We start from the raw sequence: 17,235 nt of genomic DNA on the forward strand, positions 1-17,235 counted from the left end.
GGAGGATTGTATAGAAAGGTCCTTCATTTTTTTTTAAATCTCTCTTGTTATCAGTTAAGAACAAGAACTAATGATGTCTTGTAAAAATGTTTATTCATAAGCTAAACCTTATCCTCTGGTGGATCACACAGCCTAAAACCAGAGATGCATGATGAAAACTGCATTCTCAGACTCTGAGGCCAGATGCTCAACCTGTGTTGATCAGTGTAATGCCATGGATTTTGAAGGAGCTACATTGATTTACATCAGCTGAGAAGTTTATCACAGTTTCAGCTCAAATGCATTATGCTCACAACATGTTTAACTCACACTTTATATGGTTTGGGGGTCTTTGAGAACAGGTAGCTCCTACACAATGGGTATCTTCGAAAGGTTGGCTATGGAGGGGAGAATTTGAACTGTGGAGAGCTAGCATGCAGGATGGGTTTTTTTAAATTATACACTGTGCAAATTTGTTGTTTAGGCAAACGGTCCTAACTTCAGCTGATTTGAGAACTTCAATTAACACTTTCTAGTCTACTAATTAAAATAGTATTTAAATATCATTCCACTCAATAATAGAGAACATGTATTTCACAACACTTTGATTAATCTTAATATGTTAACCAAAGTCATCACTGAAAAGGAAAGAGAAAGGCAGTTAAGGCTAATAAAGTTGTTCACTGTTATGTTATGTACAGAAAAATCACAAGCCACCCTTTTAGGAGCTGCTTAGTTTTTCTTAGACATAGAAGAGAGATTCAGAAGAACAAGAGATTCAAACAGTAGCGTAGGCAGCACATTTCACACAAGCTGCTTCCACAGAAGTAAAAGGTAGAACATTTGTTGCAACAATGAATCTTGTTTGATTATTTCCAGGACACTGTAGCCAGTTAAATTTATCTTAACCCAGATGTATCTTCTTGGAGAACAAATTAACCCTTTAGTTACTGGACTAAAATATTATTCTCTGCTGTGCACTTGTCTATGAAAATTGAAGTCAGGGGATATATTTGAAGATCCCCAGAAACAAATGACAGTTACCATCTGGCTTCAAGTCAACAAGAACAACATGCAACAAAAATTCACATTATATTTTTAAATGTTGATAACCCTGTTGCAATGTAAATACTTTCATAATATAAAATAATGTAAATTCTAGTTTTGTGGAATTTACTGAAAGAAACCAAGGCAGTATTTTCATCCAGCATTAGTTAATGACTAGTCTATTATTAAAGGGTTGACCTATTGCTGAGTGCCGAAGAGCTGCTGCTTTTGATTATGGAAGGCCCAATACTTTTAGGGGAAAGTTGCCTCCTGTCATAGATACACTGGTGACATGCATCTTTGTCTTCACATCAGTTATTAATTCAGCAAAGCATTTGAGTATGTGCACGAATCCATCATTATTCTGCAAACCACTCAAGCACGTCCCGTCAATGGAATTTAAGTGCGTGCTGCTCTGACTGAAACTAACATGTAGTTATTCTTTTTAAAATTGTAGAATACTGGTAGCCTCTTGGTGCCCAGTATTGCTTTGCTTCTTTTGCTAACTCTGTACCACAGTTCAGGGCAACTGCACCTGCATTTCCTCTAGTAGTCCAGCCAAGGCACCTGCTCTCAGGCTTCCAGCTCCCCAGCCATTGCCTTTCTGGGTGGAGACACGTGTCTGTCCTTTCTGACTGGCGTATTTCCAGGCTGCACAGTTCCCTGCCTTCACTGTGTATTTCCCAGCACAGATAGGATGCCCAAGGACACCTGCTTGCTTTTCCTTCAGAAATGGTTAACAGATGTAATTGCTACAGTTATAAAGAACCACACAGTACTTCCTATGCAAGCCTACTTCATTCTTAAGCTAATATATACAAGAAACATTCTGATAACATATTTGTTGACATTACTAAAAAATTACAGAGAGCTTAGCAGAATTAACCCCAGAATTAACCCTAACACGGATTCTGGCAGGAGGAGTCCTCCAACCTTCCACCCAAGGGGAGTTCTTGGGATTACCAGTTTATCACAGTTTCAGCTCAAATGCATTATGCTCACAACATGTTTAACTCACACTTTATATGGTTTGGGGGTCTTTGAGAACAGGTAGCTCCCACACAATGGGTATCTTCAAAAGGTTGGCTATGGACGGGAGAATTTGCATTCCTCTCACCCCAAGATATTTCCTAGGAAATCCACTACACACTTATTGTTCCAAAAAAAACCCCTGGATGTTCCTAATACCTTCCAGAGATTGCATTAATCTTGTCTTTCTGATAAAGTTCATACAATCTCATAATGATGCATAAACCTTTGCATTTCTAATACAATGACCTGCAAAGATGGTCAACTTAATTCAGTGAAGTTCAATTTTTATTCAGTGAAGTTGGTTCAGGATGTGGATACTCTGTCACACACTGAACAACCAAAGGCTGACTCCTGTTTTGTAGAAACAAAATACAGATTAAAAAGTGTGCTTTTGTTCTAAGAACACTTCTCTGACAATCAGAGAACAGAAGAAGGAAATGCTGACATTCTTGGCAGCACTTCCTTATCTATTCTTTCCATCTCAATAGGTATTTGACTGTCATTTCCTTCCTAATGAAATCAAGTATACTCACAATGGCTGTCCAATTTTAGATGAAGACCTGGTCATGCTTAGGCTGTACAGGTAAGCAGCATCGAAGCATTATGCATTATTATCACTAGTAAAAACAACTGTTTTTCATGAAGAAAAAGCAGTCCATTTTTCAGGCAAATAAAAATTCTTCCATTTATATCTGCAGTAACTGCTTATGTTAAGGCATCATTAACCAATAACTCATGCTGTGATCTATTTATACTATTATCTGTCAAAATATATATGAGAAAGACTCTGATAATATATTTGTTGACATTACTAAACATTGGTTTATTTGTATACTACAGAAACTGACTGGTTCTTCCTTTTACTGTTAATACTGACAACAGCACTTACAAAGTGTATCACATTCTCAAAATGCTGCACAGACATTAAGGGTCAGATTCTGCTACCTTTACTCCCACTGAGCAGTGCTTTCCTCCACAAGAAAACCCTTTGACCTCAATGGGATTTCTTGTGGAGTAAGGTACTATTCAACGTAAGCGAGGAAATGACAATCAGGCCATAAATAATTCTCATGATCCATCTTTAGATATCATTTTCCTGGATGGGAAACAAAACGTATTGTCTTGAGAGTTTATGCCCACTAGATTCTGCTGTATCAGGGCCTGAAATAATCTCTGGTATAAATTAGAGCAGCCCCTTTGTGCTTTAACTGCACAGAACCCCCATGGTGCCATTCACAACAGGTCTATCCCGTTCTTTCCACTGGGGCTTTAAATAATTTGTTCTCCTTTTTTTTCTTTTTTTAAAGGAATATATCAAACTTGCCTGCTGCCACTCTACCACATTCTGTCTATTTATGGCACTTAGGTTCTCGGATATGATGATAATTGGGGCAACATAAGTTTTTAATATATTTATCCTCACAACATCACAATGAGATAGTACAATACTATTAACTCCATTTGACAAATGGAGAACTGAGGCAGAGAGGCTAAGTAACTTTCCAAAGGTCACACAGGAAGTCTGCAGCACAACAGAACCTTCCAAGACCCTAGTCCCCTAATCATTGGACAATCCTTCTTGTCCATGCCCCAAAGGAATGGCGTATAAGAATTGGAGTGGATTAAAGTGCCAAGAATGGGGGGAATAGAATGTTTCCCTTGATGGAATCTGTAGCATGTCAGGGTTCAATATAGGTTCTGTATTTTACCACCTCTCTCTTTGCTTGTCACTTTCTCTTCCTTGGGTGAGCTCCACTGACGACCTCCTCCCATTCTTCCTGAGATTCCAGTCTTTTAGAGTCCTGTGTCCATTTTGATGTTAAAGGTGTGACATTGTTTATCACATCAGATGTGCAGGTCTAACTTCCATAACGTGATCAGTGTAATGTTAGATCACATGATCCATCTTAGAGGAAAACAGATCAATGAGATGATGATACAGGGTTTCTAACTGATCTCATTAGCATGTACAGAGGAGGTACAGGAAGGCACAGCCAGATGGCGAGAGCTACAAAGAAGATTTGTGGATCAGCAATAGCAAGGATGTGTGAAGAAACACAGTAGAAGCCAGTATTGGAAGAGGAAACTGAAATAGTGGTGTAGGAGTGGGGAAAAGAGAGAGAAATCAGGTCCATGAGATAAGTAGAACAAGTTCATGGGGAATTTTGAACTGGATCCTGAAATAAACAGGGAGTCAGTGGAGTCTGACAATGAGGGTAGTGTGATCACATTTTTTATACATGTGAAAAGGTAGACTGCAATATTCTGCACCTTCTGGAGTCTGGAGAGCTAAGATTTGGAGATGCCTCAGAGAAGGGAGTCGAAATAATCAAGGTGAGAAGGCACTTATAAGTTTCAGCTGTGGTAAATCTGAAGAAGTGGCATACACTGGCAATGTCATGGAGATGGCATGTAAGTAGGTAGCATTCCTACCCTGTGTTTTCTAGCATAGTGCACATACAATGGCTAGGGTGCAAACTCACTCATGTATTTCTGGGAACACCTTTATAGCTCACCTACATGACAGCAGCCATAAAATTCCCTGAGCTTGGTTGTTCCCACTGTTTCCTGAGACATTTTTGTCCTGGCCCTAAATTCTATATGTCTTATAAGACAATCAAATCCTTTATTATCCTGGATTCAAATAAATAAGAACAACCTGGGTTGGGATGAGTCCATGGAAATAGCTCTGCACCTCCAAGCCAGAGCCCTCAATACCACAGTGAATCAGGAGAAAAGTCCTGAAGCTCTATCAGGGTCATAAAACTTGACCACCTAGTTATGTGGTGACATGGAAATGTGCAGAAATGGGGAATTTCAGAGTTGAGGATAATGCTGAGTTCACAGGAAATGGAGGGAAGTTGGAATGACATATTACTAATTATTTTTTATCCTTGACAGATTTACAGAAACTGAAACATTCACAGAAACGTTCATCCTTCAAGTGCAATTACTTGAGCCAGATTGTAATATCATCAAAATGAGCACCAATGTGCTGGAGGTCCCTGAGTTTTATGGCCTGTCCAGGGAGATTGACAAGAATGTGCTCACTTTTGACTATGACAAGAAGACAAACCTGGAGTGCACCATCAGACTGGCCTCTTTAGAAACTCTTCTACCAGCCCATGGTCAACTTGTCACTGGAGAACCTCAGCAAGAAGATCCTCGTGGAGATCAACCTCATAGCCTCTTCCCTAGATCCAGTATGATATGCTTCAATTGCTTGTATTAACAACATTTACAAAGAGAGTAGACAGAATGCCTGCCACAATAGTTTCCTTTATATGCATTGCTAAGATCTGTTACTTAAAATGGATGTGGTGATGCAACTAAGAGTCAGAGAGAGCAGGAGGATATTAGGGATAAAATGGAAGTTAAGGGTGCTCAGTCCTCCAGGATTGGCTATGTCTTTGTCTGAAGATCTACAATAAAGCTTCTAGGCTTTGGGCGTAGTATTGTTGGATTAATATCTGAGCCAGAATGAAAGGCTAACTTGACAAGAAACACAGCAAAGAAAATGAAGTTGGAGCTGGAAAATGTCAGTCAACCCAACACACTTATTTAGGGACAGAGAGGAGGGAAAGGAGTCCCATGCTATGTCACATTGCCCTTTTTCAGCACTTTTAGCTGAGCTACATTGAGCTTTCCTGTACTGTTTATCATGTTTATTGTTTAAACAAATATTTTACTACAGCTTCTATTGGATTATAGAGCACAGAACAAGCCAAAAGTGCAGGAGTGGGAACTGTGTTCCAGAACTGAAGATGATTCAGAACACCAAAATGAGCTGTGAGGAATTTTTGCTGGTGGGAATTAGATATCAGCATCTTGACCCTCCTTCACCCGACATTGATTATATTCCTATCAGGCTGGACCTCACAGACAGCAGAAGCAAAACTCTGCACAAGGTAGAGTTTTATACAGCTGTGTAGTTTCTGGTATTCTGTCGTGTTCATGATTTTATTTGTGTGAGTAGACAACAGGCCAAATTAATGGCTGGGAGTGGGGGGGAGAGGGAAGGAGTCGGATGGTGAGGAATAGAAAACATGATTATGTATGACATCACAATCATTATCAATAACTGAATTACTTTGCATAATAACCTCATAGTGATACTCTGTGTAGTGGTTAAAGTACAGGAGTTAAGGTCAGGGCTTCTATTCTTAGCCCTGCTATTAGTGTGACCTTCCTGACCAATTCCCTTTAGACCAGTTTTTCAAAAGTAGACAGTAATTTTGGAAGACCAACTTAAGATACTGGAGAACTGATTTGCAGGGGCACTGAGACCCACAACTTCAGATGAAGTTGCTCAGCGCCTGTGAAAATCTGGCCCTTGGAATCTCAAGTTGAGCAACCAAAACCAGAATCACCCCAAATTATAATTCATCTTTAGCATCTTTGTGAGTCAGTGTCCCCATTTGTACACTGCAAATAATACCACTTACCTACATCACAGTAGGGCAGTGAGCATTAATTAATGTCAGCATAATCACTTTGAGATACTGTCATGAATCTGTCCTGGGCAGAGCATCCCTTTCCGGAGCTAGATGGGGAGCACAGGCAAGTGGCTCTAATTGCCCACACTCCTGCAGGAGTTGTGGGGCATGTCAGTTTAGAGGGGCCAGTGCTCAACCCTCCAGCCAAGGCCTTCTGGATGTTTCTTCCCCTTTCAGGATCACAGGTGAAACAAACAAAACCATCCACAGTTAGCAAACAAAGTTAAATAAAAGCTGAAAGGAAAAGCAAGAAACCTGTAGGCAGCCTCAGTGAGGATATCGGCCTCTCTCACTTCAGAGGGTCTTGGAAATATCATAGTCTTCCCCAGAGTCCACTGGGTCTCCAATATAAGTGTCAATCTCTTTCCACTTCTTATCCCAAGGGATCTGTGTCCTCCTTTCTGCAAGAGCAGAGGCACTATTGGCTGGCAGACCTCTCCCTGGGAACAGGGGAGCTCAACAGCCTATTACCTTCCCAAGGTTCCCACCATCTGAGTGGAGTTTCCTTCCTTTTAACTCCTCCTCCAATCTTAGCATGATTTTCAGCTACAGGAGGTGGGGACAAAGTAGCTCCTTAATAGTTCATAGGTTCTCAGTGTGGAGGTCATGATTATCCTGCCCTTTCCATAAAATGGCAGGGAGAACCCAGCATAAAAAAGGTTGAAAACCAGTGGGTTAGTTCTTTAGGACTCAGTTCAACAAAGGAAATAAACACATGCTTAACCTTACGCATACAGTATGCTTAAATACCATTGGAGTACTCATAGATTCATAGACTCTAGGACTGGAAGGGACCTTGAGAGGTCATCGAGTCCAGTCCCCTGTCCTCATGGCAGGACCAAATATTGTCTAGACCATTCCTGATAGACATTTATCTAACTCACTCTTAAATATCTCCAGAGACGGAGATTCCACAACTTCCCTAGGCAATTTATTCCAGTGTTTAAGCACCCTGACAGTTAGGAACTTTTTCCTAATGTCCAACCTAAATCTCCCTTGCTGCAGTTCAAGCCCATTGCTTCTTGTTCTAACATTAGAGGCTAAGATGAACAAGTTTTCTCCCTCCTCCTGATGACACCCTTTTAGATACCTGAAAACTGCTATCATGTCCCCTCTCAGTCTTCTCTTTTCCAAACTAAACAAACCCAATTCTTTCAGCCTTCCTTCGTAGGTCATGTTCTCAAGACCTTTAATCATTCTTGTTGCTCTTCTCTGGACCCTCTCCAATTTCTCCACATCTTTCTTGAAATGCGGTGCCCAGAACTGGACACAATACTCCAGTTGAGGCCTAACCAGCGCAGAGTAGAGCGGAAGAATGACTTCTCGTGTCTTGCTCACAACACACCTGTTAATGCATCCTAGAATCACGTTTGCTTTTTTTGCAACAGCATCACACTGTTGACTCATATTTAGCTTGTGGTCCACTATAACCCCTAGATCCATTTCTTCTGTACTCCTTCCTAGACAGTCTCTTCCCATTCTGTATGTGTGAAACTGATTGTTCCTTCCTAAGTGGAGCACTTTGCATTTGTCTTTATTAAACTTCATCCAGTTTACCTCAGATCATTTCTCCAATTTGTCCAGATCATTTTGAATTTTGACCCTGTCCTCCAAAGTGGTTGCAATCCCTCCCAGTTTGGTATCATCTGCAAACTTAATAAGCGTACTTTCTATGCCAACATCAAAGTTATTGATGAAGATATTGAACAGAGCCGGTCCCAAAACAGACCCTTGCGGAACCCCACTTGTTATACCTTTCCATCAGGACTGGGAACCATTAATAACTACTTTCTGAGTACGGTTATCCAGCCAGTTATGCACCCACCTTATAGTAGCCCCATCTAAGTTGTATTTGCCTAGTTTATCAATAAGAATATCATGCGAGACCGTATCAAATGCCTTACTAAAGTTTAGATATACCACATCCACCACTTCTCCCTTATCCACAAGGCTCGTTATCCTATCAAAGAAAGCTATCAGATTGGTTTGACACGATTTGTTCTTTACAAATCCATGCTGGCTATTCCCTGTCACCTTACCACCTTCCAAGTGTTTGCAGATGATTTCCTTAATTACTTGCTCCATTATCTTCCCTGGCACAGAAGTTAAACTAACTGGTCTGTAGTTTCCTGAGTTGTTTTTATTTCCCTTTTTATAGATGGGCACTATATTTGCCCTTTTCCAGTCTTCCAGAATCTCTCCTGTTTCCCATGATTTTCCAAAGATGATAGCCGGAGGCTCAGATACCTCCTCTATTAGCTCCTTGAGTATTCTAGGATGCATTTCATCAGGCCCTGGTGACTTGCAGGCCTCTAGCTTTTCGAAGTGATTTTTAACTTGTTCTTTTTTTATTTTATCTTCTAAACCTACACCCTTCCCCTAAGCATTCACTATGTTAGGCATTCCTTCAGACTTCTCGGTGAAGACCGAAACAAAGAAGTCATTGAGCATTTCTGCCATTTCCAAGTTTCCTGTTACTGTTTCTTCCTTCTCACTGAGCAGTGGGCCTCCCTGTCCTTGGTCTTCCTCTTGCTTCTAATGTATTGATAGTTCATATAAAATCTTGAACTATATTTTGCCCTGACTCTTTTTCCTTTCATAGACAGAGCATGCATGGCTCCCTGTCCGAATCAAAGGTGCTATTCCCAACCAAATCCCCAGAGCTGCCTTCATGGCTATGTTCATCCTGGAGGTGGATCAGTTTATTTTGAGCCCCATGACAACAACAACGGTGGATGCTGAAGACAGTGAAACACCCAAATCCCTGCTAGTGTTCAACATTACCAAGCCACCCCTACAAGGCTACATCACTCATCTGTTAGACCATACCAAGCCTATCACCTCCTTCACGTGGAAAGATCTCAGTGAGATGCTTATAGCATATCAGCCTCCAAACAACAGCCATACAGAAAGGAGGAATTATGAGGTAACAATGGGACATACAGAGCCTCTGATTTTTTTCCCCCTCTAGCATTCAGTAAGTTGTTAATAGATGTGTTCATTTGTAATAGGTATCTATGAGCAAAATGAATCTTTCTATTGATATGAAACATACCTCACTAAAATATGAGATATATTTTAATTACATTTTTCTTTGAAGTCTGCTGCTATTACTGCTGGGACTCCCATGAAAGAGAATCCTGTGACCCTGGTGAGCTACCATAGACCCCCTAAAATATCCCCCCAGTCTACTGTAGAGCTCAACCTTGACTGATCAAAATGTTTCACTTAAGGGATCTTATCTCTCTACATCCCTGTCCATTATTTGTTGAGCACTGACTTCCTTTCACACATTTTCATACATTCTTACCTCTAGTTCTACAAGAGTCACATTCTCTGTGTCTACTGAGGTCAATATTTACTGCATTCACCTCTGCAACCTAGCGGCAAATTCTTTATATAATATACAGACAATAGGCTTGATTCCAATCTCACTGACGTGTTTTACATCTGTTAACGCCACCGACTTCATTGGAATTACTCAAGTTTCTTGCTGGTGTAAGTGAGATCAGAATCAAGCCCTATGTATATTTTATTATTTCTTTTGAATCTAAATGGTACGGTCTGCTGAGTATACTGCCCAGCTGTACTTCATTATGAGATGTGTCACTAATTCTGACCCATCTGTTTACCTCAATCTAACACAAATCAGCTGTTCTTTTGCTGTTTACTATCTATTTAGGCCAGGTCTACACTACACATTTATATTGGTATAACTATATTGCTTGGGGGTGTGAAAAATCCACACCCCTGAGCAACCCAGTTGTACTGACCTAACCCCTGGAATAGACAGTGCTCTGTTGATGGGAGGGCTTCTCCTTTGACTCAGCTACCGCCTCTCGCTGAGGTCAATTAACTGTGCTCATGGGAGAAGCTCTTTCTTCGGTGTAGTAACGTCTTCACTGAAGTGCTACAGAGGTTCAGCTGCACCACTGCTGCTTTTAAAATGTTGACCTGCCCTCAATCTGTTGACATCAGAAACGCCAAGTTGTGAGACTAAGTTTACAGAAATATTTTACATCCTAAAGAAATGAATTGCACATCTTTTCCAACGCTGCCCATAACCGTGTTTAGCTGTGTTCCTCATGTCAGGTCTGTGCCATTGGGTTTTACTTATTTTTGTATGAAGTCTTCTGTGATATTTTATTCTTGATATAAATATTTTGCAGCATTAAGTGTTACAGCATTTAATAATAGTACACTGTGGAAAGGAGAAAGAAGAGGTGAGGTAGGACAGAAATTATGTATTTTCAAAAGCAGTTTGATGAGAGAAAGAGTCCAGGGAGAGATCCAGGTAGATGGTTGCAGGTGGTAGGAGATGCGAAAAGGGGCTAATTCTAACAGTGGCAAGATATACGAAGAGACAGAAAGTCAGAGGCAAGGCAAATGGATGAAGAAGGAATAGGCAGAGAAATAGAGTGACAAGGTCTATGCAGTAAAATATTGTGGTGCCTGAGTCTGATCCAGTAGACTGACAGGGCATGTCTATTTTAGTTCAGCAGGGTCTTGGGACTCTCACAGCAATTCAAGCAGTAATAGCAGCTGTCTGAGGAAACTATAAGAAAAAATCTGCCTGATGGGCTCACCTTCAAGAATCCCTGGGAAGTGTTTATGTTTTAAAAAACATATTTTTAGGTTTTACAACTTGTACTTAATTTTCTTCACATTTTTATTTACCATATTGAATCTGATAGACTTAAAAAGGAGAAGCTGAGCAAGGAAATGTACCCCAAAGCTTTTTATTGTTGCAAAATCTCTGTGTGAGTATAGTCCACCCTAGTGAAAATTAAAATGTGTATCTTTCCTGTTCATTTATATAAATGTACAACTATATTTAATCTTATTTTCCCGACATTAACTGTAAAGATTGCAACACAGGAAAACAGAGCTATAAGGTGGTACAGAACACTAGGGATTCTAATAACATACGGAACTACTTTAGATTTGTTTGTTTGGTTGTCATATTATCCAAATCCCTTGAAGTTTAGAAAGCCTAATATTTCAGTTATCTGCATGCTGCATATACTTTGTACCAACGAAGATATTTCAGTCTGTTTTTTCAACAAAGGTATGTCTTTTTATGTAACAGGTGGAGTTAGAGGTTCATGACTTCTACTTTGAAAGGAGTTCACCAATCACTGTGCATATCTCCATCAGAACAACAGATACAAATGCTCCTCGGGTTTCATGGAATACAGGTGAGATGGAATTTCACTGAGTGAATTCTGCTACTACATGTATGTTGATGCAGAAATGGGTTGAAGGTACAAAGTTCAGGTCTGGATCCATAGTCTGACCAGCTAAAAGTTTGGGGGTGTGGGTGTGTTTGTATTTGTTTGTTTCTTTCTCCTTCTCTGTTTTGGTATGACCCAGTCATAGAAGCTAGAACAAATGTCAGAATGAAGCAGAATGAAAATGCAGAGTAACAGAAGCAGGAAATGGGGGTATGAGAAAATGAAAATATTCTGTACCTTAATAAAAAACAGTAATGACATTTTACTTTCTGTCACTCTTTAAAAAAATACCTTGCTTCCAGGGGCGGCTCCAGGCCCCAGCACGCCAAGTGCATGCTTGGGGCGGCAAGCCGTGGGGGGCGCTCTGCCGGCGCCGCAAGGGTGGCAGGCAGGCTGCCCTCGGCAGCTTGCCTGCGGAGGGTCCGCTGATCCCACGGCTTCAGAGGGCCTCCCGCAGGTACGCCAAAGCCGCGGGACTAGCGGACCCTCCACAGGCAAGCCACCGAAGGCAGCCTGCCTGCCGTGCTTGGGGCGGCAAAATTCCTAGATCCTCCCCTGCTTGCTTCCTATTTTGTTTCCCATATAATTCCCTCTGCTCTTTGTATATTAATCTGCACAACCTATGCTCTCCTGCTGTTTAAAGGTCAATTCTAAAGAAGTTACAGACTTGTTGTAGAAATCACTTGGAAAAATGCTATGATCTGTGTTAGGCAGTAAGTCAAACTAGATGATCATAATGGCCCCTTTTTACCTTAAAATCTATGAGTGTGGGTTTAGCTAACCCAGGAGATACACCTCTACCCCTATATAATGCAGTCCTCAGGAGACAAAAGATCTCATCACGTTATAGGTGAGACTACATTATATCAAACTTGCTTTAGCCCCACCCATTCCTTGTTCCCTGACTGCCCCCTTCAGAGACACCCAACCCCCCTGTCCCCTTACTGCTCTGTCCCCTATGCACCCCCCCCACCCCCTGATAGGCACTCACTGGCAGTGGCAGGAAGTGGAGCAGCCCAGCCCCAGCTCGCTCCACTCCACCAGCTCCCAGCCATGGTGCTCCACTTCCTGCCGCAAGTGAGTGCAGGACCTTTCCCCAGCGACATGGCTGGGGCCGAGGCAAGGAAAGTGGAGCATGCTGGGGCCATGTCACTCTGCTTCCCCCCGCAGGTGAGTGCGGGGAGATTGGGGAAAGGACACCCTCCCATACTCACCTACAGTGGGAAGCGGAGCATTGTGGCTGGGAGCTGGCAGAGTGGGGTGTGCTGGGGCCAGGCTGCTCTGCTTCTGCCACTGCTGGTGAGTGCAGGGTGATCCCTTCCCTCAAGCCCCCACCCCCCCCGGGCGACACGGTGGGGCTGGGATGAGGGAAGCAGAGCGGGCTGCTCCCAGCCCCCCACTAATCCCCATGGCCACTCTGGAACTGCGGGGCCCCCAAAAGTGCCCTTCCACAGCTCCTGCCCCCCAGACCCTGGGGGGGGGTAGCCATGACCGCCCTCAAGACCTTCTGCCCCTTACTGAACCCCTTGACCCTGGCCTGGCCCAGCACCCTTAACACACTGCTCAGAGCAGCATGTCAGAGCTTTACCGCCTTGTATGCGAACCTGCCTTATTTGGGGGAATGATCTGTGTCTTAAATCAGGCCAATGGATTCTGTTGGAGAGGGAGCTAAAAGTGGTGTCAGAGAGTTCTGTGACTTTTCTAGCCTTATCTGCTGTTTTGATAATATTAATATATTAATTTATGTTAATATTTATAAATATGCATTAGTTGCAATATTTATGCTACTGTTATAGTACATTTATGCTACTGTTAAGAACATAATCTGAAAACACGTCATGGACCAAATTCACATCAGTGCTATTCCTTTGAAATCAAGCAGTGAGTTTGATCTCTGAGAGAGACTGCATCAGTGGCCCACCCATCTATAACACCGAAGATGACCGTAGCAGCAGTGCTGTCACGATAGAAGAGCGTATTGAGAAGAACAGTCCTCAGCCTACCCTTAGACAAAAGTGTCCATGTATCTAACCCAATCTGAAACATATGCTTAAGTAAAAAGTTGGGCCATGCACTGTGCCTTGAAGGTCAACCAACTTTGGGCTCTAGTGCATTGACAAAGGAAGTGAATACCAGAACCAGTGGCACTCCACTAACTCCAGCCTCCCATCTCCTGGACATTCAAGTCTATGAGCTCTCAACAGGAACACCTTAGCTGATTTACTGTCAGGAAAGTACATAGGCAGGAAGTTGGTTTGTTAGATAGCTGGGAACCAAACTGTTTTACTCCTCTGTAACAGAGATCTGAGGGGCATTGATTAAAGTAAAGATGCCTGGAATGAAAGCTGCTAGTAGGGCTTTAGGTTATTTTTGAAATGCCTATTTGAAGCAATTATGTTGATGGAATTTAATTTGTTCTTTCTCCTGACCATTTGCACAAAGCACTACAATAGATACACTTGATAGCCTTGAATGTAATCCAGTTATAAACACACGCTTTGCTGAACCTATTCTCTGTTCTTTGTAGGCCTCGATCTCCTGGAAGGGCAGTCCCGACCAATCACATGGCAACAGTTTCAAATAGTGGACAATGACAACATCAGAGGTGTTCACTTGGTCACAGTTGACGGCTTACAGCATGGACGGCTCACTGTAAGAGGTAAATTGCCATTTCCTCTTTAGGGATTGGAAAAAAATTATTGTACTCGATCCACTAAAGGTGGAATACATCAAGGTAATTAGGTCCCTACCTCTCACTGAAATCATTGGGAGTGAGATGTCTAAAGACCACTGAAGTCTATGGAGTTACACCAGTGTAAAACCAATATCTCTGGGAGGACAGTAAGGGCCAATATGTCGTTATACTGCTCTATGATGTTTGTAGAGAAGAGCAAAACTGGAGGTGTTTTTATTTTTGCAAAACTCCGTGTCCATTAGCAAAACCAAAACCATGGCTAGTTTGGATCCAAATCCCATATGGTTTGAGCCCCACTGGTGGAAAAGATTGATAGAAAGGCCCAATCTTTATCTTATTTTTTTTTTGTATAAACAATTGTTTAAGTTTATTCCCTTTGCTGACACACTTGCGCGTGCTCTCTCTCTCTATGTTATGTTATATAATACAAATACATTAAACAGAAAAGCTCTGTAGATGGTAGGCACAAAGATCTAAATGACTGAACAGTATCTGATTTAAAAGATTTTGCAACTATGTTCTATACAGGGTTTCAATTAACATTAAGAAGACCAGCATTTGAACAGAGGAAGCAAAAACTAGAACTGCTCTGCACGGATTTATTCCTTCCTTATTTATCAAAAGCACACTCGATGATGGCTTTAGTTCCATTAATGCTATTTTAGGAGCAGTTTTGTTACTGTTACTGCTTGTTACCTAATAGTTTTGCTCCCTCTGCTGTCTGGCTACTTCTGCTGCTGTTGAATAATAATAATGTAGAGGGAAGTATTAAGACTGGGTATTCTTTTAAAAATCCTCTAAGAAGAAGTGAATATAAGGAAATAAACTATATCTCAATAAACTATTCACTCAATTTGAGGAAACGTGACCTAGCTCAAATGTAATTATTTTCCTTTGCCATGAATGTGTTAAAGATGTGGCTAAAGAATAGTGGAGCTTGCTAACTGAGGAAAGCTTCTAAGTAAATATAGGCATTATTTAGATTCTGGAGCTTATTCTCCAGTGGATTATAAAAACTTTTATAAATAGATCAAATTTTGGACCTAAACTCCTTTACAATATTGCAGTAAATCAAATCCGAACTTGACTTTCCAGGGTGATAATCTTTCAAGTAGTGAATGTTTTTGCATACTATTACAATATTCTTAAGCATTCCTTATACCAGTAAGTGCAGAGGAATAGTTTTTTACTTTAAAAACATAGGGCCTAATTCTGTATTCCATTAACACAATTTTTACATTAGTGTAGCTCCATGGATGAGTATGATCAGAGTGAGGTTCCAGGAATCTGTTAATGTAGTTTCTTTGAAGCAAAAAGAAACATTATCAATATAACAATCATATCCTTAAAAATCCTTTCATCTTTTATTAATAGCTTTGATTATAAAACTGAAAGAATTTTAAAGATCAAAGTGATTTTTATCTATTTATGCTACGTTGCTATTTGTGATACATTTTTACATTTTACTCGACTTGACAATGAAATGAGACTGCCCTGTTTAATTTTCATTGTGATCGTCAGTTTTACTTTCTGGTTTTTATGCATTAGCACAATGCTGTTGTGTTTGGGAAAATGTTTAAGTAAAATAAATCCATCCTGTGCTTGAAATAAAAGAAAATTCATTAAACTTTTAAAAATGTTATTGAATTTTCAGATATGCAAAAATATAAATGAGATCTAAACACATATGTGGAAGACAATAAGGTAAATATTAAAAAAGGAAAATAAAAGAAAGAGACAATACATAAACTATCCAAAAGGATATATGTCTTGTATTCCAGCAAGTTGTTCTCTGGAGTCTTCCATCATATGTGGTGTTGTGGTTTTACAAATAATTACTTCACAGAATTCCCTTTAATATATAAATTTCAGGGCTGGGCTGTGGATTTACCATTAGCAATGAGTAAGACAAGTGCACCTGTACTGCCCCAGCACCCAAACAGAGAATTGGGACTCAGAATCACAGTCTGGTCCCTGGTTCCCTCCTTGCTTCGGGGGTGGGGGTAGATGTTCTGATTCAGCCCTTTGCCCGGAGCAGATTACATCTCCCTGTATACTGGAGATGCACCAGCTGGCATGTTGGGAGGTAGAGTCAATGCTCTTCCCATACTCCGGTCCTTTCCCTCCCACATACCTGTGCAGCCAGATGTATCTGGCTCACAGAAGTTGCTCTCCCAGCAATGCTAGTAACTCCATTCCATGGGCACACAGGGCAATCCACAATCTTGCCCTCAATAAACTTTTCAGCAATATATCTTATTTTTTTTGTCTTGTACAAGTCGATTTGATATCCAAACCTGGAGTTTAGCAGTCAGTTAAGCATAACTAGTTTGATAGGGATTACTAATAAAGGCAATGCTCACTGAATTCAATGGAAAGACTCCTGTTAACCTCAGTGGGCATTGAATTAGGCTCAACATTTCTACCAACTATTTAGTATGCCATGTTATATTATTTGGCAATACTAAGTGCCAAATCATAGGGACTGTTTATGGAGCAAAGAAGGTTTCTGAAGCCTGGGAACTGGTATGGTCCTATGGCATGGCAGCTGGGATAACTGTTGAGAGAGAGCAGCAAAGAGTCCTGTGGCACCTTATAGACTAACAGACATATTGGAGCATGAGCTTTCGTGGGTGAATACCCACTTCATTGGATGCATGCTTTTACAGATCCAGACTAACACGGCTACCTCTCTGATGTTGAGAGAGAGGCTCCACAGGGGAACTTTGCTCCTGTTGTGTACTGTAAAGCA

The 17,235-nt window shown here is 41.1% G+C and overlaps 1 protein-coding gene across 7 annotated transcripts in view; it reads left to right on the forward strand.

Annotated features, from left to right (window-relative positions):
* FREM1 (FRAS1 related extracellular matrix 1) overlaps nucleotides 1–17,235 on the forward strand; it is a 103,158-nt gene that overhangs the window by 18,295 nt on the left and 67,628 nt on the right. For 6 of the 7 annotated variants that reach the window (XM_050942938.1, XM_050942941.1, XM_050942940.1 and 3 more), the window contains exons 3-8: nucleotides 2,547–2,641; nucleotides 4,960–5,261; nucleotides 5,770–5,966; nucleotides 9,157–9,480; nucleotides 11,644–11,752; nucleotides 14,316–14,447. In XM_050942938.1, the coding sequence (XP_050798895.1) occupies nucleotides 2,547–2,641; nucleotides 4,960–5,261; nucleotides 5,770–5,966; nucleotides 9,157–9,480; nucleotides 11,644–11,752; nucleotides 14,316–14,447 (1,159 nt within the window). Of the gene's footprint in view, nucleotides 1–2,546; nucleotides 2,642–4,959; nucleotides 5,262–5,769; nucleotides 5,967–9,156; nucleotides 9,481–11,643; nucleotides 11,753–14,315; nucleotides 14,448–17,235 lie in introns of those variants that run through there. The other variant, XM_050942939.1, reaches the window with a different exon arrangement.

This window comes from Gopherus flavomarginatus, chromosome 3 (assembly GCF_025201925.1).
Source record: "Gopherus flavomarginatus isolate rGopFla2 chromosome 3, rGopFla2.mat.asm, whole genome shotgun sequence".
Lineage (NCBI taxonomy): Eukaryota > Metazoa > Chordata > Testudines > Testudinidae > Gopherus > Gopherus flavomarginatus.